Source organism: Suncus etruscus, chromosome 9 (genome assembly GCF_024139225.1).
Source record: "Suncus etruscus isolate mSunEtr1 chromosome 9, mSunEtr1.pri.cur, whole genome shotgun sequence".
In the NCBI taxonomy this organism is placed as follows: domain Eukaryota; kingdom Metazoa; phylum Chordata; class Mammalia; order Eulipotyphla; family Soricidae; genus Suncus; species Suncus etruscus.
Window position 1 is genome coordinate 54,857,391 of NC_064856.1, and position 24,159 is coordinate 54,881,549.

The 24,159-nt window shown below is 35.4% G+C and overlaps 1 protein-coding gene across 1 annotated transcript; it reads left to right on the plus strand.

The window, feature by feature from the left end:
• Window positions 1–6,297: 6,297 nt before the first annotated feature.
• Window positions 6,298–7,254, plus strand: LOC126018497 (olfactory receptor 56A4-like). The gene is made up of 2 exons (XM_049780631.1): window positions 6,298–6,556; window positions 6,791–7,254. The coding sequence occupies exons 1-2, from the start codon at window positions 6,298–6,300 to the stop codon at window positions 7,252–7,254; spliced, it is 723 nt and encodes a 240-aa protein (XP_049636588.1).
• The last annotated feature ends 16,905 nt before the right edge of the window (window positions 7,255–24,159 follow it).

Consider the following 24,159-nt stretch of genomic DNA (forward strand, 5'->3'; position numbering starts at 1 on the left):
TCTTAATGTAAAAATGCAGGGCCTGACCAGTGGCGTAGGGTGTAAGGAGTCTGCCTTGTGGATGCTAGCCTAGGACAGACCACAGTTCGATCCTCCCGGTGTCCCACATAGTCCTCCAAGTCAGGAGCGATTTCTGTGGGCGTAGCCAGGAGTAACCACTGAGCATCTCCGGTTGTCGCCAAAAAAAAAAAAAAAGGTTAAAAAGGTAAAAAAACTGACCAAAGACATAGTAGATCTAACAAATCCCAGAACTACTTAGAAGGACAGAAATTGAACACATATTGAACACATATATCTTTTGAATATTTTATGGGTATTTTCTTTAACTGATGTAACTCTCTATATATTCTTCTACTATGATGTTTCTATCCACTTTTCATCTTGTCTTTTCTTTGTAAGCTGTTCCGTAAGGATTCTTGGTGGAACTGTCTCTCAGTTTGATTCCTATGATTGAACTATGTCATGGAAACTGCTGGTTTTGTTCCCATTGCCTCCAGATGCACCAGTAACGCTTCATGGCATTGATCCTTGTTTGCATAGACACATTAAAATGGGAAAACACCATACATACAGATAAGTTCTTATCTAATAAATCTCAGTACAATGAACCTTACACCCTGAACATTGATATAATGACCTGGCACAGGCCTCAGAAGAATGGGCATCCTCCATTCACGCCGGAACCAGGCAAGCTATCTACGAAACATCCAAGGTCTTTTATAGCAACAGCTGGAAGCAGTCCTCTACCAGTAAAGACCCTACCAAGTGTCTGACATCGACCTCCTAAAAAGAGACTTCCGTTTACACTGAGAAGACTTGACAACAACAATGACCTGCTCTACAGGACATGGTTCTCTCTATTGCCCCATAAGTGTGAGGTGAAATGAGAGGATGCTCTGCACCATCCTGAATACAATATGGGATATGAAGACTCCAGGATCTTTAATACAGAAGCATGATACCAACAACAACAGAGACTAAGTGAGGAATGGAGGTGTATTGCCACTACAGAGGATGACTTGAATTGGACAAACTAGTGTGCCTGGAGCCTAGAGTCAGTCCTGTGCCAGGAAACTTCAGGGGTAGGGTCTCCTTGTATTTAGACCATAATTTGCCTTTCCAGATCCCTTATGTTTTGGTGGGCCTATGCAAACAAATGCCACTTTAATACCGTTTTTTACTATGTTCCCTTGACTCCAATCCTTAAGAAGAACAACCCACTAAAACTTTTGAGGCTAACTTAAACTAGTAAGCATGTGCATGGAACTAGAGAAATGTACTTTGCCCTCAATGTTTAAGGAGTTACATAAGTCTAATGTCTTTAGATTATATTGTGTGCTGTTAAGAAATAGTATGTACTACAACTGGGGATTTGAGGGACAAAGTAAGTGTATTGTACATGAGTTCAGTTTTGTTTTTCTTAATGTACTTTGGCTGAAAGTTCAAGGCTGGGATATCATCGATGGGACTACCGAGAATTCTGTTTATGGGTGATTGGGCTTCCACTGTAACTTTACCCTGTCCTCTTTCTTTGCATCTTTGTTGTCATAATTAAAATAATAATAAAAAAATTAAAAAAAAAGAAAACTCTATAGACATTAAAAAAAAAGGTAAAAAAAAATGCCAAGACTGATTTGTAGTAAATGTAAATGTACTGTAATTGCATTGGTAACAGTTGCATTTTCTGTGGTCTTCTGTAGGAATACCAATTAGCCAAAAACATCTAAGATGACTGGGTATATAAGACGACCCCCTAATTTTACAGTTAAAACATAGGTTTAGGCCTATATTTGCTGTATAAGACAGAATGTTCCTGTGCTGCAACTGTATCTTCCACAGTGAGCCAATCACAACAAGCAAAGGTCCAAAGGTTATACTGTAATAGACGTCCTCTCTGACTCTGGCCAATTTGAGCAGGCTTTTTACAGTGCAGATTCGGGTCCAGAACATTCTCTAATTTGCATGCATCAAAAGCCTGCTTGGATTGGCAGAGTTAGAGAGATGGTCCAAGCAGCCTTGCAGTGATTGGTGCAGGATCAAGTTTGAAAATTCATTTTGTGGCAACATTCAGACAATTTTTGTTTAGCGGTATATTGAAACATTTTTTGGGATATACTCAGCGTATAAGACGACCCTCGATTTTCAGTTGACATTTTTGTTTCAAAAGTCGTCTTATACGCCAGAAAATACCGTATAAAGATAAAATTTTTGAGCATGAAATCATTTGTAAACTGAATAACTCTCTCTATAAGCAGGGATTTAGATGAATATGACCCATAGATACTTCCACAGAATAAGAAGGACTCAGAGCATCAGTGTTTTCTGCTCTGCTCAGTTTCCTTGGGCCCATGCTCTTTTGAGGCTCATATCCCTTTGATTGTTAGGAATGCCTTTCTGTTACTTCCATTCATAGTGTCATTAAGAATAATGTATTTGTATTCATTTCATTCCCAAGAGTGGTGTATCTTTAGAGATTTTTTTTTCTCAGAAGATCCTTTTATATTCCGGTCTCTTACAATTCTCCCCAGGGTTTCTCGGAATTTATTTAAACTGCCCAACTACCTCTGATCACTTCTGCTCTTACTCTACTTACAAAGATGAATTAAGCCTTTTTTCAAACATACCCCATTCGTAAATAGATTACAGAAACTCAGGGGCCACACCTCAAATGCTGTGGACTCTAGGTATGGAAGAAGCGCAATGTACCAGGAACCATAAAATATCCACCCTGTGTTTTTGAAGGAAACACTTTTTAATAGTAATCATAAAACATTTAGAAACAGGTAAGTCTTGCATGGGAGCCAATTGAAACTCTTTGAGTGGTCCTGTGAATAGATACTAACCTTACATAGGTAGCTTGGTACTTAGATCTTTATATAGGAAAGGATGAACCTACATAGCTGTTATTTTAGGCAATGATGAACCTAAAACAGTTTTTTTTAATTAAGACTTAGATAAACTTATTTCATGGCTCTGTAAAGGTTATAGAGCCAAAATTATATGGACTACAATATTTCTGCACATATCACAGCCAAAAAGACAAGGCTCTGTTACTGGCTGTCAGTCTTTATTTCTAAACCAGACTACATATATAGACAAAGGGCTTATATCTTTCATAGACCATCAAATGTGTATTTAGCTATTAGATAGTTAATTTGCGAATTCAAGATCATTATTACCTTTTTAGACTATAAATATTTGGTGGGAAACTAGTTCACTATCATTTAATATAACATTTTATTACACAGATTAGGAGACTTCAGTTTCACTGTGTATTTATAAAGTGAGATCAAATTCTCCTGCTATTAAGAATTTAATAAAACCCTAAAACAAAATGAAAATCTTTAACGTCTGAAAGTGAAAATAAGTGCTCTAGGTAGTCTGAAAAAGGCATTTATCCCTTTCCATAGTTAAAAGCTCCTCAGAGACAGTCTTGACTTTAGTGTTTCTCCACCCAATGTCTTTTTTTTTCATAATACAGTTTGGTTTATTTTTTCCATAATTACAAAGTGTTTTATGATTGATTTTAATCATACTATGTACACCACCTTTTCTCAGTACATATTTCCTAACACCAATGTTCCCGTTTTCCCTCCTGCCCTTCCTCCTGACTGTTACGGGTCAGATAATTTTCTTCTCTGTCTCTCTCTAGCTTTTTTTTCTCTTTTAGATTGTGATTTGCATATTATTATTGAAAGGGTATCATGCATATACTTTTATCTTCTTTCAGCACCCAGTTCTTGTCCAGAGTGATTATTTCCAACTTCATTGTCACAGTGCTCCCTTTTCTGCCCTAAATGCACTCTCCTACTATTTGTGGTAAACTTTCAACCATGACTGATACTCCTGGCCATTGTCTCTGTTGTCTCTGATATTATAACTATATATATTTATAACCCATAAATGAGTGAAATTATTTTTATGTCTGTCCATCCCCCTATGACTCATTTTGCTCTGCATAATACTCTCAGATCAATCCATGTATAAGCAAATTTCATGAGTCCATTTTCTTTATCCACTTATCTATCCACTCTATCTTTATCCAATTTATTCAGTTTCTTTAATATCTCTTAAAATTAAATATATTTATTCATTTAAAATGAGCAAACATCATAAAATTTAAAAAAGTAGTCAGGATAATATAATAAGTAAAAGAGAACAGGCTTATAATTTATTCCTGTTTAAAAATTATTTTCACCCTTGTCACATTGTTTAGCTCACTAGTACTTCTATATCTTTCAAACAACTATGTTAATATAATTATATATAGAGGCAACTGTACAGTATTATAAGTGCTTATAGATCAATTTTCTCAATTAATATTCTAATAAAATAGTGGCTGTTGTGTATTCAATGCCACACATCATTATGTTAAATGCTAAGATTAGTGCTGAGATGACATTTATTATCACTTTTTCAAATGAATCAGGTCACTCTCAGGATCCATAACATATAATAAATAAGAAGCATTTATAAAAGCTTAGTATGTTTATTATACTTATTACAGATCTATTTCACATTAAAGGTAATTTTCTTAATTGCATATAAAAATAAAATAAAAATAATGTATTCATCCCTATTCTAGTTTTAACCTTTGAATCTATGTTTGCTTTTAATCCTTACTTAGAGTTAGAGAAATTTTGTATGTGTATTTTATGTAAGAGAGAAAAAAATGGAGAAAGAGAGAGAGAGAGACTTCTTTGTGCATTATATACTTAAGCTGTATTTGGAAATAAACTCTGGGATATTACAAATATCCCAAAGCTTTAAATTTTCCCAATTTGTAAAGCACATATCATAATGGTCTGATTTATTCATATTGTGAAACAATTACGATAGCTTTATAACTAAACCTATCTCTAGCAACAAACTAAGAACTAGTCTTCATGAGGAATTTTGTTCTATTTTTTAAATAGTTCTTACAATGTTTTCATAATCCTCCAAATGTATAATTCAGTACTATCTTTGTAATCAGAATTGGAAATATTTATTGAATTTTTAACAGGAATGTTGGAGTAGGATACCTCCAAGTTCCAGAAGCCCCTCAGGTAACTGGGTCAATGGCTTTGGACAATAAACTGAGAATCTGATGCTGCTTGTGGTTTTGTGCTGAAAATTATTAGATCACATGGTGATTCTGAAAGCCTCTAGGGTTCGAACTAAAGTGGTAGGAGTTGGTGGAAGCTCAGTTAGTCATGTTTCTATCCTTGGTAATACTTGGGATACCCTGTGGTGGTAGGAATTAAAATAAGGTCTCCCAAGTCAAACAAATTGTATTTCTTTAACCTTCACTAAGACTCATATAAGGAAATAACTGAGTAAAGGAAACATAAACTCTGTACCTTTCAAGGAATTACTGTGCTTGAAAAAAGTCAAGACTAGTCTACCTCTAATCCAATTATTTCTTCACAACAAAAATAATGAATCCTGAATAAAATCTGACCAATTATATAGAAGAGAGTGTACTGACACATTCTAGAACTTCATGGGTCAGCTCAATAGAATTTTCTTTTTTTTTTCTTTTTTTTTTTTTTTTTTTTTTGGTTTTTGGGCCACACCCCGTGGTGCTCAGGGGTTGCTCCTGGCTGTCTGCTCAGAAATAGCTCCTGGCAGGCACGGGGGACCATATGGGACACAGGGATTCGAACCAACCCCCTTTGGTCCTGGATTGGCTGCTTGCAAGGCAAACACCGCTATGCTATCTCTCCGGGCCCTCAATAGAATTTTCTATTTAGCACTTCTTCCTGATCTCTAAGAGAAAAAAATTAAACAAGTAATTCTGCAAGTCAAGGCTAAATTATTATCTAGTGATTAAAAGCAGTGATTTTTTATTCAGATTCAGAACATATTTGCTTTGATCTTGATAAAACTTTTATCCTTTCACTATCTGAGAACTTAGCTTAATAGCATTTTACTGGAGTACCTTATGAAACAAAGTTAATAAGTTTAAATAATTCAATAAAATATCAACAAATTATAAATGTTCCGTTAAATTTCAACAATGATTCATGATAACAGCAATAATAGTAGTGATAATGATGATTCTTCAAAGTTTCTTTCTAAAAGGTAAAGAACTTCAATAACCATTTTATATTGCTACATTTCTTTTTCTTTTTCTTTTTTCTTTTTTTTTTTTTTTGCTCTTTGTTTTAGTGTATTAAATATCACCCCCAAAGTCTCACACATTTGAATCATGTGGTCAACCACCAGGTCACTTCTATAGACTTATTGTGTTTGTATATATTCTTTCTATTATTTAAAGGAATTTTGGATTTCCCATGAATTGAGTTACTTTACATGGAATCACCAAGTAATTATTCAACTCCTCCAGTCTTCAAATTCTTTCTCATCTGCTTTCCTAACTACCAGAGTTGGCAGCACTGGCTGTCACTGCCACTCAGCCTTCTTTTCCTCCTGGCTATGGGAGCTAATGCCACTCTCCTGGTTACCATAAAACTGGAAACCTCTCTGCATGAGCCCATGTACTACCTGCTCAGCCTCCTTTCCCTGCTGGACATCGTACTCTGCCTCACTGTAATTCCCAAGGTCCTGGCTATCTTCTGGTTTGACTTCAGATCCATCAGTTTCTCTGCCTGCTTTATTCAAATGTTTATCATGAACAGTTTCTTGACCATGGAATCCTGCACATTTATGGTCATGGCTTATGATCGGTATGTAGCTATCTGTCACCCACTACGATACCCCTCTATCATAACTGACCAATTTGTTGCTAAGGCTGCCATATTTGTTGTGGTCCGAAATGGTCTCTTTTCTCTTCCTGTCCCAATCCTTTCTGCAAGACTCAAATATTGTGCAGAACATGTCATACAAAACTGCATCTGCACTAACTTGTCTGTATCCAAGCTCTCTTGTGATGATATCACGTTTAATAGACTCTACCAGTTTGTGGCTGGCTGGACTTTACTGGGCTCTGATCTTATACTTATCATCCTCTCCTACTCCTTTATACTGAGAGCTGTGCTCAGAATCAAGGCTGAGGGTGCTGCAGCTAAGGCTTTGAGCACATGTGGTTCCCACTTCATCCTCATACTATTCTTCAGCACAGTCCTGCTTGTTCTGGTCATAACTAACTTGGCCAGGAAGAGAATTTCTCCAGACGTCCCCATATTGCTCAATATCCTGCATCACCTGATTCCTCCAGCTCTCAATCCCATTGTTTATGGTGTAAGAACCAAGGAGATAAAACAAGGCATCCAGAGATTACTGAGGAAGTTCTATGTTTCAAATAATTAATTATAGTAACAAATTATCTTTATGTTGGAAAGAATTTTACTTTTAATACTGGAATAAATTCTGAATCTTTTTATCCCATAATATATCTTATGATAGTAGAATCATCCATCTATGAATCACTGTTTCCTGTTACACAATGGAATGGTCTCTTTCTTGGATGCTGTACTAACTAAATTTTTTTTCTGTTCAAATCCTTACCGAGAATCTAGCCAAACCTTAGCTAAATGAACCTAGATCAGAATAGGAACTTTTGACAACTAGAGAAACAAGATGATGATGTGGGGCCGGGAAGGTGGCGCTACAGGTTAGGTGTCTGCCTTGCAAGCGGATGGACCGCGGTTCGATCCCCCGGTGTCCCATATGGCTCCCCAAGCCAGGGGCGATTTCTGAGCTCATAGCCAGGAGTAACCCCTGAGCGTCAAATGGGTGTGGCCCAAAAACCAAAAAAAAAAAAAAGATGATGATGTATATGTATATTAGTTGGGTTTGTTTTGTTTTGTTTTGTTTTGCTTGCTTGTTTGTTTGGCTCCAATATTTCCCAGTGCTTAATCCATGCTGAGTGCTAAGGGATCACTTCTGGAAGACCTTTGGGGACTATTTGTGGTGCCAGGATTTGAACCAGGATTGGTATGTACAAGGCAAGAGCCTTAATATTTTAGAATATATATTAAAAATAATTACATATACACTTATTTTCAAGGATATAGCTACCTCTCCTATCTTCTAATTGAGTACTACATGGCTATTGTATTTTAAGGGTGTTGCTTGGGTCAGAGGATAGTTACCCAAATTTTTTTTTGTTCTTCACTATTTGACCACTACATGACCAATCCTAACTCTGTGAGTGTGTGTATGTGTGTGTCTACTTCTGCCTCTTTTTGTATCTGTCTCTCTCTCATTCTCTCTCTCTTTCAGTTTTTGGGCCACTCCCAGTAATGCTCAAGAGTTACACCTGACTATGCTCAGGGATCACTCCTGACAGTACTCAGGGAGCCATATCATGTGCCAGAATTGGATTTAGGATTACTACAAACAAGACAAGTATTTTGCCCACTATACTATGCCTCCAACTCCCAACCCAATTTTCTTCTTTGAGAATAGTGACATAGCTCTGCACTAATCTGGCTTTTCCTGTCCTCCAAGACCCTATTAATATTTTCTGTCTGGACATGTACTGGATGCTCCTTTCTTACTTGTATTTTCTTCTTTCCTTTATTCCTTCCTTCCTCTCTTTTTTCTTTTTTTTTTCCTAAGACACTTGAGTATTTTGTTTTTGAAGTTTAGAAGCACTATCTTATGGTGGTATTTTTTGGAGATAAAGAACTGTGCCACTTAAAGTATTATATATTCTCTTTTTCCTCATTATTTTCATATCTCTGTATTTCCTCTTTTGGCATTTGGGCCATATTTGACAGTTCTTAGGACTTAGTCCTAGCCTTATGTTCAGGATTCACTCCTGGAGGGATACAAAGGGTTCATATAGATTGGCAGGGATTCAATTCAGGTTGATTACATACAAGGTAAATAGCTTACATGTGTATTATCTTTCCAACTCTGACTTTATAATTTTAATTTTATTTATTTTACTTGACTTTAAGGAGATTTGACTTTTGTCAATTTCAAGCACCATTTCTTTTTTATTCTATCCTCTTCATCTTAGGCATCAATAAGCTGCCCCCTCAGTGATCTACAGACATTATTGTAGCATCCTCTATACTGAATTTTATTTGGTATAGATATTGATAACTTTCAGATTTTTAATCTCTTTGGTGTGATTTTTAACAGTTATATATATGTTGTAATTTTCAGTAACATCCATAACATATATATACATATATTTCCAAGGAATTCTCTTTACAGTAGTGACCAATGATATTAGATGAAAATTGAGTTCAAGTTCACTATTTTTCAAGCATCACTCAAATATTCTATGTAATTGAATTGTGTTTTATGTTGTATATTGCACTCTAAAATGTTATAGACATTGATTTTTTATATTTTATATTTTTTAAAATATAATAAGCATTAACATTGCCTTCATTCAGGATGTTTTAGTAGCTGCTTATAATTATAATCATATTATAAATATATTATATATTATTATAATATTATTATATCATACAATATATAATATAGAAATATTATAAGTAATATATATTATATATATATATTATATTATAATTATAATCTGTTTACTTAATGCATATGAACTCATTAGCTTCCCATTTGCTCTTTTTTCAATATTTTTTATTAAATTATTTTATTAAATCAACAGGTGATACAGATACAAAGTGGTTCATGACTGAGTTTCAGTCTTACAAAGTTCAACACCCATCTCTCATCAGTGCATATTTCCCACCATCAGTGTCCCCTTTTATCCTCCAACCCTCCTTTACCTTCCCACAACCTCCCCCTATGGCAGATATTTCCCCCCTTTCTTTCTCTTTCTATTTTCCTTTTTTTCCTTTTAAACAACAACAAATCTCCACCAATAGCTAAAGCAGTCTTTGAGAAAAAGAAGACAAGACATCACCTTACCCAACTTCAAACTGTACTACAAAGTGGCAGTAGTTAAAATGAGATGGTATTGAAATAAAGACAAAGTCTCAGATCAGAGGAATAGAATTTAATATCCTGAGACAGATTCCCAGGTATATAAGAAGTTTATTTTTATAAAGAGCCTACTTTTCTTGTGATTAGAATTATTATTCTGTTAGTGAAATGTATTATTAGTGAAATTTTCTTTGGTACTCAGACACCTGTCCTTTTTCTGTATTGTGGACATATTTGTGACACTTTACGTGGGGGTAGATGGTGAGCTTCCCAAGGAGTGCTCAGTTCAAAGAAAGGATATATCCCTATAATTCTCAGTAAAACGAGATGGAAGATATTCCAACTAAGGCTGAGGAATATGGTGCCACTAAAGTATTATCAGTTCCATCTGAAAGGTGATCAGGTGATTATGTGAAGTCAGGAGTCAAAAAGAAGACAGCTTTACACAAGACATGTGTCTTAAACCTTGTACTACATGTTCATTTTTTAAATGAGGGGTTAAAAACTTTTGTTTAGTTTTAAACAATAATTTACAAAGCAGTCAAATAGAATTGCAGACATGCAATATTTCATCTTTAATCCTACTACCATTGTCTGCATCCCTTCACCAGAGCACATAGATTCTCTTGTCCCAACCAACTCCACTCCCTTTTGATTCTTCTTACTGGCTCTTGGCATTTTTAATCTTCCCTAGCCATTCCAATTCTATAATAGAAGGCCAAGGATTTGACCACCTTTTATATCTTACATTTCCTTGTAATGCTATTTTACATACTACAGATAAGTGAAAACATCCATTACCTGTCCTCCTTCTTCTAAAATACTTCACCTAACAAGATAGTCTTAAATTCCATCCAACTATCAGAAAATTGCATGGTTTTTATCATTCCTTTTGCCTGCATAGTATTTAGTATGATATATATTCTATACAGCATATATACTATATATTTTATATAATATATTCTATATAATATAATATATTCCACTGCTCATAGAGTGGAATATATTATATATAATCCACTTTCATTACCCACTCACTTATCATTGGGTATTTGGATTGATTCTATATACGATTGGACTAAGTGTTGCAATGACCAAATATGTACACATTTTTGAGCTAATGCTTCCTTTCCTGTGGTAGATATCAAAAAATGGAATCACTGGGTTGTATGAAAGCTCTATTCTTATTTTTTGAAAAATCTCTATACTGTTTTTTCTGAACCATATTGTTTTCTTCACAAGTAGTAAAGGATTGGTGACAAGGATACAAAAACTACCACAGAATGAAAGAAACTAGTCAACTGATATTCATCAGATAAGACATTAATATCTAAGGTATATAAGGCATTGATAGAATTTAGCAAAAATAAAAACATCTAATCCCATACATTAATGGTAAAAACAATTAACAGTCATTTACTCAAAGAAGAAATGCAGAAGGCCTAAAGACAAATAAAAAAATGTTCCACATCGCTAATCATCAGGTAGATGAAAAACAAAAACAGCAATGAGATATCATCTCACACCACAAAGAACAAGAACAATCAATCCTGGTGAGGAAGCAGGAAGTAAGGGACTCTCATTCACTGCTAGTGGGAATGTAGATTAGTCCAGAATTTTGGAAAACAATATAAATATTCCTCAAAGATCTTGAATTGAGTCCCCTTATTATCTAGCAATGTCACTCAAACAAATATAGCATAGAAACACAAAATCAGCATGGAGTAAAGCACTCTGCTTTCCCATGTTTGTCATAGTACTATTTACAATAGCCAACATCTGGAAACAATCCTAGTTTGCAAGAATCTAGGAGTGGCTAAAAAACTGTTACATTTACATATACTATGCTGCTGATAGAAAAAATTAAGCCATAAAATTTGTTTATACAAGGATGGTTATGAAGATTATTATACTGAGTGAAATGAGTAAGAGGGAGAGGGTTAGATAGAATAATCTTACTTATTTGTGTGATATAAAAAATAAAAGATAGTTTGGTAATAATGTCCAGAGACAAAAAAGATGAAAGCCGGGAGGACTAGTCCATGGCATGGGCGTGCAAAATAGAACCAGGATTGCAGTTAGGGTAGATAAGAACCTACTATAACAATAATAGTTTGAACTGATCACTGTGGAAAAATGGGGTGTTGAAGGGGATAAAGTGACAAACATGGTACCCCTTCATTAACACATTGCTTAGTACTCTAGATATGAAAACTATGAATATCCTAAAATGCAACATTCCTTTTAACAAAGGTATACTAAAAAAGGGGGAATTTTTATGTATAGAAATGAGCTCTTATCTATGAGGGAAAAGAACCCATAGACTTTATAAGATAGGGGCTCTTGTATTATAAACCTGAATATGTGTCATGTGGACCCAACTTAGACTCCATGTGATCAGACAGCAACTGTCTAGATCTTAGACCGAGCTTTTTCCTGCTGAGCCAGCCTACAGACACCAAGGACCATAATCTCTCTAGGACCCACACCCGAGAAGCGTGGCCATTCTGCTCTGCTGTCATACTTATCTTTTAACCCCTGAATTCCATTTCTCCACATTGTAAGAAGCAATCTACAGCCTTATCAATGGAGAAATTTTGCAGAACACCCCCATGTTCAAAGAAATCAAGATGGCTGCTCCAATAATCTAAAAAGTAGGAAACGGCTAGGTATCCTCTCAAATAAGAAGTTTAGAACAAAATTATGGAAGATGTACAGGGAGCTCAAGAAAAGCATCAATAGACTTGACTGAAGCACAATTAAGCATCAAGAGGATTTGATGGCTGAAATTAAAAATTTTCACACTGAAATAACAGGTCTGAAAAACTGAGCTTATGCAACTCTTACCAGGCATGGGGTTTGAGGAGAACCCATGCCGGAGGCTTTCTCCCTATCCTGTGGAGTGCTGGGTGGCTTGGCAGGCCCAACAGATGTCCCCCTCTTTCTCCCCTGGAATCCAGGCCCTCCCTGGTGCCGGCTCAGATGGCCAAAGTGGGTTCAGGTAAATTCTTAGGGGTCCTCAGGCTTCCCCCTTACCTCCGTACTCCAAGGGGGAGGTGCATGGGGAGTGGTTTGGGCAGATATCTGGCTTCCAGTTTTCTTTTTGATTCTGAAGACCAGTTCTTGCCAAGTATGGGGTTTGGGGAGGCCCCATGCCAGATGTCCTCACCCTAGCCTGGGGAGTGCTGGGAGGCTTAGCAGGCCCCCAGTCATCCTTGTCTTTTCCCCCTGACTCCAGGCCTTCCCTGGGTGCCAGCTCAGATGACCAGAAGTGGGTTCAGGTGGACTCTTAGGGGTCCTCAGGCTTCCCCCCTCCCTCCATACTCCAGTGGAGAGGTGCATAGGGAGGAGGTTGGGCAGATATCAAGCTTCTTATTTCCTCTTTGAATCTGGAAGCCAGCTCTTGCCAGGTATGGGGTTTGGGGAGACCCCATGCCGGAGGCCCTCTCCCTAGCCTGGGCAGTGCTGGAAGGCTTGGCAGGCCCCCAGCTGTCCTTGTTTTTATCCCCTGACTCCAGGCCTTCCCTGAGTGCCAGCTCAGATGGCTAGAAGTAGGTTCAGATGGACTCTTAGGGGTCCTCAGGCTTCCCCCCTCCATCCGTACTCCAGGGGGGAGGTGCATGGGGAGGAATTTGGGCAGATATCTGGCTTACAATTTTCTTTGATTCTGGAGGTCAGCTCTTACAAGTTATGGGGTTTGGGGAGGCCCCATGCCGGAGGCCTTCTCCCTAGCCTGGGGAGAGCTGGGAGGCTTGGCAGGCTCCCAGATATCCCCCTCTTATTCCCCCTGGACTCCAGCCCCCTCTGAGTGCTGGCTCCAATGGCCTCAGGCTTCCCTCCTCCTTCTGTACTTTAGGGGGGAGGTGCATGGGGAGGAGGGCGGGCAGATATCTGGCTTCCGGTTTCCCCTTAGATTTTGAAGGCCAGCTCTTCTCAGGTATGGGGTTTGGAAGTCCCCATGCAGGAGGCCTTCTTCCTAGCCTGGGGAGAGCTGGGATGCTTGGCAGGCCCCCTTCCATCCCTCTCTTTTTCCCCTAGACTCCAGGCCTTCCCTGGGTGCCAGTCCAGGTGGGCTCTATAGGGGTCATCAGGCTTTCCCCCTACCTCTCCCTACAGTAATGAGTATGCGCTTTGGGAGGAGGGTGGGTCGTTCTAGCACTGATTTATGTTGGGACAGTCACTGGAAATTTTTTCTCCTTGGTCTCCTATTGATAGTATTGTATGCATATAGTTTATATATGCATAATTTCCTTCTTGTATTTTGACCTTGATACTGCCCTTACAAAGCTCATTTCTAATCTTTTACTGCCTCAGTCCCAACCCTTATTTTCCCCCATCTTCCCATGTAGGTGCAACTCATGACATGAAGCTCACCGCATAGAGTGATGAGTGCAGTTAGAGAAATAACTACACTGAAAACTATCATAACAATGTGAATGAATGAGAGAAATAGAAAGCCTGTCTTGAGTACAGCTGTGGGTGGGGTGGGAAGGAGGGAGATCTGGAAAATTGGTGGTGGGAATCTTGCACTAGTGAAGGGGGGTGTTCTTTACATGACTGTTATCATACAACTACAATCATATTTGTAATCATGGTGTTTAAATAAAGATAATTAAAAAAACAAGTAGGTGTCAGAAAACATTTTTCAAAATAACAAACAAACAAAAAAGAACACAAATCCCTGTTACAGCAACAGGAACCAAACTCTCCCTGGAAAATTCCTAATATTGCTCTAACACCAACTTGTGCCCCGTTATATAGGACATCCTAACAACAAGGAAACAGCAACAACTTGATCTAAGAGCAGTGTCCTATCTAGTCACCTAACAGTAAGATGAAATCAGAAGACACATCATCCTTTGATTGTGCAAAAACCAAGATTGCTTACTACAGAAGACTGACTTTGACAACCATGACTGGGCAGAACTTATCCGGGTCCAATAAGAAAGACTCTAGCCTAAACTTCAGCCTAGAATTTATACAATAGCCAAGATCTCTAATTCAAGAAGTCTGATTTTGACAACTGCAACTGAGCAGAAGTTCTGGAAACATAACGAAAGAGTCTATCCTAGGCTTCATCTTAGGATCTGTGAAAAAAAAAACACGATCAATTATAGAAGACTGGTTACAACAACAGTGATGGAACAGAACTTTTAGAACCATAAAGAAAGAAGCTATCCTAAGCTTCATCCTAAGACCTGTGCAAATACCAAGATCTCTTGTTACAGAGGCCTGATTCTATCATCCTCAACTGAACGGAAAGTTTCCTGACATCACAAAAAGATTTTGGGGTGTGAAAATGAACATGTATGGAATCTGTAGTTATTCCCATAACAGTATGCTTCAAGGGTTTTGATATCCTGGATCTCTTAGGACAAGGAAATTCCTTTTCTAATTTCCACAATATTTACTGTGCCTATTAAAAGAAGAAGAAGAAGAAGAAGAAGAAGAAGAAGAAGAAGAAGAAGAAGAAGAAGAAGAAGAAGAAGAAGAAGAAGAAGAAGAAGAAGAAGAAAGAAGAAGAAGAAGAAGAAGAAGAAGAAGAAGAAGAAGAAGAAGAAGAAGAAGAAGAAGAAGAAGAAGAAGGAAGAAGAAGAAGAAGAAGAAGAAGAAGAAGAAGAAGAAGAAGAAGAAGAAGAAGAAGAAGAAGAAGAAGAAGCACAAAACCTTGCCACACCAACCTCCTTCCTTTATTTTTTTTTTGTTCTTGTGGTTATTGTTTGGTTGTTGTATTGTTGCTGTGGTGCTTTTTTGTAGTTGTTGGTTTTGTTTTATTGTTTGATTTTTTTTGTGTGGTTTTTGGGTCACACCCGGCAGTGCTCAGGGGTTACTCCTGGCTCCATGTTCAGAAATTGCTCCTGGCAGGCACAGGGGACCATATGGGACTCCGGGATTTGAACCGATGACCTTCTGCATAAAAGGCAAACGCCTTACCTCATGCTATCTCTCCAGCCCCTTATTGTTTGATTTTTATTTACTTTTTGTTGCTGTTGTTTGTTTTGTTTTTGTGTTTTTTGTTATGTTTCCTTTTTTATTTTTCTTCTTTTAAATTGATTTTTATAACCTCTAGAGGATTCTTCCCTGGTTTTTTATTTGTTCTTTTGTTTTATTTCTTTTTCTTTGCTTTATTTTTTTTCAAACATAATCACATAACTTGAATCATCTTGTTCTGCCTCATAAATTGAGGGGAAAATGGATGATACCAGGACCAAACAATCATATGAACATTAAGTAGAAATAAAAAAGCATCAGACTTAAACACCAAACCCAAAGTCAACAACAGAATCAATACCCAATCTACAACAAGCTATACACAGAGGGGACCAGTTACTCTAGCAGTCTGGGGGACAATGGAGGAGGATGACTGGAACAGAGGTGAAGGGAGAACACTAGTGATGGGAATACCCCTGATTCAATGTCACTATGTATCTTAAATATTACTGTGAAAGAGCCATAATTCACATTGGTCACAATAAAATAATTTTTTTCAATATGGGATGCATGCTGGGAACAGGGGTGGAGGGAAGACAATACTGGTCTTGGAATTGCCCCTCATTTATGGTCACTATCACCTTAAATATCACTGTGAACGATATGTAATTCACTTTGGCCACAATAAAAAAAAATGTTTGTGGTTTTTTTTTTTTTTTTTTTTTTTTGGTTTTTGGGTCACACCCAGGCAGTGCTCAGGGGTCACTCCTGGCTCTATGCTCAGAAATAGCTCCTGGCAGGCTTGAACAACCGATCTTCTTCATTTAAGGCAAGTGCCTACTTCCACGCTATCTCTCCGGCCCCCATAATAAATATTAAAATAAAAGAAAAAGAAAAGAAAGGGGAAAGTATTTTTTTCAAAAAGGGGGAAGAGAAGAATGAGTGTGAGGAATAAAATGTCTGCCCAGAGTTAGGCAGGAGAGAGAATGGGGGGAAATTAAAGACATTAGTAAGCGGAAATGTGCACTCTTGAAAGGTTTGACAAAACTCGTTTACAAATTGTTTTGTAAGCATAGTGCTTAAATAAAGTAATAAAAATCTGAGTTTTGAAATTGTCTTCTTTGGGATTCATTCTATAACATTATCTAATGTTACTCTCATCAAAGTTTTAAGGCTGAGCTTTCTTTGTCTTTTAATTTTATTTCTCCTTTCACATATTTATTTTCATTTTAATCAATTTATGTAATAATGTTGTTTACAAAAGTTTGCATATTATTGTTTTGTGTTGCAATGCTATTTCACAATATACACCTGAAAGTATCAACAATATACCACCACTGAATTGAAGAGCTAAAGACCTACCATGTATCAGACACTTGATTTATATTATAGTTTCTCCATACACTTAACCTGATGGGTTTTTATTTTGACTCTGGATTAATAAAAAAATAATATCAAAGATATAACATGATTCCATAATCACAAAAATTACTAAAAATTTCTTTAAAAAACCTTCCATGCCATTGGGTTTCCTGACACCAGAAATTTTCTACAATACTACTAATCACAACCTTGGCTGCACTATCTGGTGTGTTAGACTTACATTTCAATTATCTTTTATCTTCTCCCCAAATTTTGTGTTTACATTTACTACACACATTATATGTATATTTCTTTTGTTTAATGCCTAAAAGTTAATAGCAATATATAAATATAATTCCTAAGACATATAATGCCCACATACTTATAAATAAGTCTCATTATCTCAGGATAATGATAACAATAGTTATGTTCTTACTCCATATACTACCATTGCTTCCTTTTAAATTAGCGCATTAATTTTTATCTTTTTTATTCCCTTATATTTTTATTAATAATTTTATTAATTAATTTTATTAATAATTTTTATTTTGACAAAAGTGGATTACAAATCTTTCACAGTAATACTTTTGGTACATAGTGACATTGAATCAGGGGTATTCTCACCACCAATGTTGTCCTCCCAACACCCCTGTTTTCAGCATGCATCCCATATCGCCCCTCCTTTGTCCCCCAGGCTGCTAGTATAAGTGGTCCCTTCTGTGTCTAGCTTGTTTTAGATTGGTATCGATTCTATTGTAGTTGGCTTTAGTTTTGATGTTTAAGTCTGATCATTTTTTATTTCTACTCAGTGTTCATTCGACTTTTTGGTCTTGGTGCCCTCCATTATTTCCCTTTCAATTTATGAGGCAGAACAAGATGGTTCATGTTTTGTGGTTCTGTTTGAAGGTAAGAAAATAAAAAAAATGGGGGGGGGCAAAAATTCAAACACAAAAAATGGAAGGAGTCCTTCTAGAGACTATAAAAATAAGTTTAAGAAAAGAAAGGGAAAAAGGAAATAAAATATAAAAATAATACAAAACAATCAGACCCCCCCAAAAAAAACAACAACAACAACAAAAAGCACCACAGCAATAAAGACAACAACCAAACACTAACCATGGTCCTGAAATAAAAACAAATCGAAGCACAGGGAAAACAAAAAGGAAAAGAAAAGGAAAAACAAGCAACAACAATTAAAAATTTTTTTTAATTTCTGCTATTTTTTTTTGCATAGGCACAGTAAAAATTGGGGAGACTAGAAAAGGACTTCCCTGGCCTAAGAGATACAGGATTTCTTAACACTTGAAGTATACTATCATGGGTATAACTACAGGCTCCTGATAGATTTTACTTAAATTTTTCAGTTTTGTTGAGATATCATTGACATTGCAATTGTACTCATTTAAAACATGTAACATGGGGCCGGGCAGTGGCGCTAAAGGTAAGGTGCCTGCCTTGCCTGCGCTAGCCTTGGACGGACCGCGGTTCAATCCCCTGGTGTCCCATATGGTCCCCCAAGCCAGGAGCAACTTCTGAGCGCATAGCCAGGAGTAACCCCTGAGCGTTACCGGGTGTGGCCCAAAAACCAATAAAATAAAATAAAATAAAACATGTAACATAATGATGGGGAATATATGGTATTAAAATAATAGCTACCACAAGTTTAGTTAATATTATTTATACAGATTTGTAATAGCTTGATTGAATGACTAACTTGAACTAGATTGGGAAGAGCTTCATTTTCCTAGATAATTCAGGAAGTTTATTTTTTATACCCACCAGGTTTTTGGTATACCCAGGGGACAAATGCAACAGGGAAATGTAGAGTATACTATAAATTCTTACTCCTAATTTATATTACTAGTGAATAATAAAAACTTTATCACTTCACAATATCATAAGTTATAGAATCCAAGCAGGTGATCTCTCTGGAAAATAAAATAAAGCTGCTTAAAATTTGGTAAGTTGATTCTCTGCTGAGTATTAAGGACCTGTTAGGAAAAAGACATATATATATATATATATATATATTCCATTTATATATATGCATATATATGTATGTATATATATATATATATATATAAATGGAAAAAATAAGATGCTCTGAAGCATTCATTATAAAGGTTTTAAAATATGGACATGGGATAAACTAATCATCTGTAAAAATGAGGAAGAAGTAATGAATAAAGTATTCCCATCTTTTATAATAACTAAGGTGCATGCATCCGCAATTCTTTTAAATTTATTCTCAATTACCACTAAGAATACAATTAATTCCCTTTTTTGGGGGGGGGTTTGGGGCAGGTTACTCCTCGCTATATGCTCAGAAATCGTCCCTGGCTTGGGGGACCATATTGGACACTGGCGGATCGAACTGCTGGCCAACACTAGGAGGTTAGCAGTCTGCGAAGCAAATGCCTTACCACTTGTGCCACCACTCCAGTCCCTACAATTCTTTTTTCTTCATTCTCTGTTCTCTCTTTTTCTCTTTACAATTTTCTATGTCTTTTTATATCTCTTTTATACACATACACACATTTTAAAAATATAGTTGAATTCCCAACTATTACCTACGTTTATTGTTTTATTATGGTGAACTATGAAATATTGATTTGCCATCTAATTTATAGTATATACTGCTACTTATTATTTTTACAATTTCCCAATTATTATTTAATCATACCTATGTACTATAGATGACAAACATCAAACATATCACACACTGATGATTTCTAACATGAATAACCATGTTTTTTCCTGAATTTCAAACTTTAACATATAATTGCATGATGACATGTCTACTGATTATTAAAATTTTTGGGTAAATTGGAGTTGCTGAATAATAGTAAAGAAATATTTTTTACTTTAAAAATAGTCCAAAAATGTATTTGAATAAATTATATAGTTTATAGGTCTATTAGCAAAATATGACTATTTATTTTGTAACTTACCTACTATGATTTTACCACTTTACCTTTGGTCATTCAAGAAGTACAAAATGGAATCACTTTGAGACATCTATTTTCATTTTTCATGACCAACAATGAGCACTTTTTCATTCACTATTGATAATTTTATATTGTTTATTATAAATGTCTGTTCAATATTTATTTGGTTTTCATATAACTTGTTATTGCTGATGCTTTGAATTTATTTAATTAAATTTTTATAGCAAATGACTATGTGATAATAGTTCATTATTTTATATGACACTTGTCTTTCTTGATAACCTAAAATGTAAGTTAAGAAAAAAAACTACTCTCAACATCATACATTATTTTATGATTCTTCCTACACAGAACAACAAAGTAAATAATAAAAAATAAATGAATGAATTCTTGAAATGTTCATATCAAATATCAAGACCCATAACACTCAGTTTTTCCAATTAAAATAGTACTATTGAAGCCAGAGTAATAGTACTGTGGGTAGTGAACTTGCCTTGAAATGCTATGCCTGCTTCATAATTCCCTTAGCATTATCAGGAGTGAACCCTGAGCTCAAAGCCAGGAGTAAGTCCTGAAAACAACCAGCTGTGGCCCCAACACCAAAACCAGAAAGCAAACAAGTAAATACATAAATAACATTGTGTTCTCAGAACTAAATTTTAATTAGATTTCACCTTATAAAATATGTGTTTATATAGTTAAAGTATAAACAGACCTATACAAATTATTTTAACTTTGTTCACTATACTCTACAAATCTGTTTTACCTCTAGAACTCATAGTCTTGATATTATACTTTAAAAATCATAGTCACCATGGGGCTGGAGCGGTGGCACAAGCAGTAAGGAATTTGCCTTACACACGCTAGTCTAGGACGTACCTCCGTTCTATCCCCCAGTGTCCCAGATGGTCCCCAAGCCAGGAGCGATTTCTGAGAGCATAGCCAGGAGTAAACCCTGAGTGTCACCAGGTGTGGTCCAAAAACAAAACAAAAATACAAACATAATCACCACCGTTTATAAGTTTTACTGATAAACTATAGATTTTAATCTCTGTGGATTTACTAAATGTTACTCAACTCAGAAAAGGAATAATCCAAAGAAAATGGATAACAGTAATGTTGCAATATTGCAATTTCTCAGTAACAGATGGAAATATACAGACAAAACGCTATTTATCACAAGACATGATATGAGGAGCATGCTTGGAAATATGAGGCTGCATTGATAGTTATATCAAGGCAAAATTGCTTATAGTTTAGTCAATCCTTGAAACATTTTGCAAAGTGAATTTATACAAAATTATCGGTTTAATGGTCAGAAGGAAGTTGCTCTGCCCTGTTGGTCATGCTAAATATTGAATATTAATCACCTTGGCAGAGATTCATTTTTCAAAGCATTAAAATATTCAAATCTATCTAAAAGGGTTCAACTTGACTATCATTCTGGAACTTCTGACAGCCCATAATTGCCTTTCTTTTACTGAATGTGTTCACTGAAGGCAACTCCAATACTTAACCATCAATTGTATGAGAGCTATTCTCAAAAATGACATCTAAAAACAAAATTAAACAGTCTTCAGATGTACCAAGTGTCATGCTTCTTTGGCATAAAGAAAATACAAACTTTCCAGTACTATATGTTTTATAATCAAACAATATTTACCCATCTTATCTGAGTAATGGGTATTTTAAATATTTACAATATTTACTGATCTGTGTGATTTTCTTTACTTATCTTTTGCAGATAACTGTCACAAAATAGCATTCAACTCTTGACCTCCTAAGGGTTGTCCTACCCACTCAAGGTTCCTTTGACATCTATTCTATGAGGCTCATTACATTATTTTACTTCAGATATATTATTTTCCTGTTTCAAATATGCTTTGAAAAAATATCACCTATAAATGGCATTTATTAAAGTTAATTTTCAGTTAACTTCATGCTGGAAGTAAGAAAATAAGAATAATATTCCTGTTTTTAGACAGCAAATAAATTATAATGGATTTAAAATAAACTTGTCTGTACATTCAATAGTAAGATTGTAAATGTTTTCAATATTCATGTGATTAAATCTAAGTAAATAGGTTCAACCCATAATAATTAGATTCAATACAATGGCTATATTATATCTCCAGATAAATTTACTAGAACTGGACTTAATTGAGTAAAATATAATATATAGAGAGATTGATTCATACCTAAAGTAAACAATGTTATAATAGGATGTTATTCCAACTAAAATATTTTTAAATTAACTGGCCTTCATTTGAAACAAACTCATTTAGGCATCTGTATTTCAGCAAAAAGTATATGCTTTTTATAATATAAAATTTTGGTAAATATAAACAATTAAGAAACAAATTTCCATCTACAGAGGCAGCAAATCAGGAAAAGCACTGTAGGAAATTTGATAGTGCTATTGTATTCCATTCTGAGAATTAAATAAAGAAGAATTACAGACACCATTTTCTTAACATTTAAGGGAGAAATCCACACAGAGATCAGTGAAGAATTTTTAGTTTACAATATTTTACACTACTTTGCACTTTAAGGTCTAGTAAAACTGATTTCCTAAAATGTCCAATGTTTAGTACATATTTGCCTATTTTATTCTATGTTGGGAGTTAATGGAGGCAGGTGTGCTAAACAGAATAGTATCCATCCTGTAGTATATCCATACTTAAATTCCACAGAAAATATTCAAACTATTATTTAGCTTAAACTCCTTATATTTCATAACAAATTTTAATAACAATTGAAAGGGTAGAACATAGGGAATCTATATAAAACATCATTTATGAGGTATTTTTTCTCTAAATACATTTAATTTGTTAACACTGGGATATATTCTTTTCACTAACAATTGCTTCTTAAGTTTTCTAAGACTATAGAATTATTTATTGTAATATTTTACCACTATAGATTATCAAGTGATTGTAAATATTTTTAAATATTTTTAAATTTAGTTTTAAAACTTTATTAATTGAATGATAGGTTGTTGGGCCACACCCAATGTGCTCAGAGGTTACTTCTGGCTCTGCACTATGAAATCACCCCTGGCAGGCTGGGGGACCATATAGGTTGCCAGGAATCGAACCTGGTCTCTCTCGGGTCTGCCTCAAGTAAGGAAAATGCCCTACTGCTTTGATATCTTTCCAGCCCCTTTAACTATTTTAAGCTGAAAAATATTTTAGTGTATTATCATAATAGAGATCTGTAGATTTCTGTAGTCAATAAATAAAATTGTTATTTTATAAGTACGTAGATGTGGGGCCAGAGAGATAGCATGGAGGTAAGGCATTTGCCTTTCATGCAGAAGGATGGTGGTTCAAATCTCAGCATCCCATATAGTCCCCTAGCCTACCAGGAGTGATTTATCTTAGAGCCAGGAGTAACCCCAGAGCACTGCTGAGTGTGACCCAAAAAATCAAAATAAATACATAGATGATTAAAAAAACTGAACCTTCACAGTAATGCTATTTAAATTATCTTTAGCCTGTTGATTTAGTATTAACTTCATATAGACATATTTTAAATTTATGTCAAAGCTCTATATTTACCAGCCAAAATAAACAAGTAAAAGCCTGTCATATTATGTTCCTTGACACAATGAATAACACCAACATTTGCTTCATCTTCTCAAGAAAAAGTCCTGAAATTGCTCTGAGATTTATTATTCTCATCTCTAAAATTATATCAAATATTGGTCTTCACAATTTATTTTAAAAACCATTATTTTCCATCTTCAGACAATTTATTTAGATCAGTTTAGCATCAGTTCTTATTATTACATCTTTAAACTCTAATTTGCCTTTTTTATTGTACTCATACATGTGACTATTCAGAATTGCCTCTATGCCAAAGTGTATTTTATATAATTCCTTCCACCATGACAAATAATCAATTTTGACATGTGTATTATAAATAAAACTATGTTATTATTATGGTGACTTTTATATTTGGAAGATGCCTTAGGTTTTTTTTTTTTTTTTCACTTTCTACTCCAAGGTTTCTGCTGAGAAAAATCCCACATCTCTCAATTACTGGAAATGATGGTCTGAACAAGAACAAAGTCTTAACAGCATGAAAAAATTTTCCTGTAATTATGAAG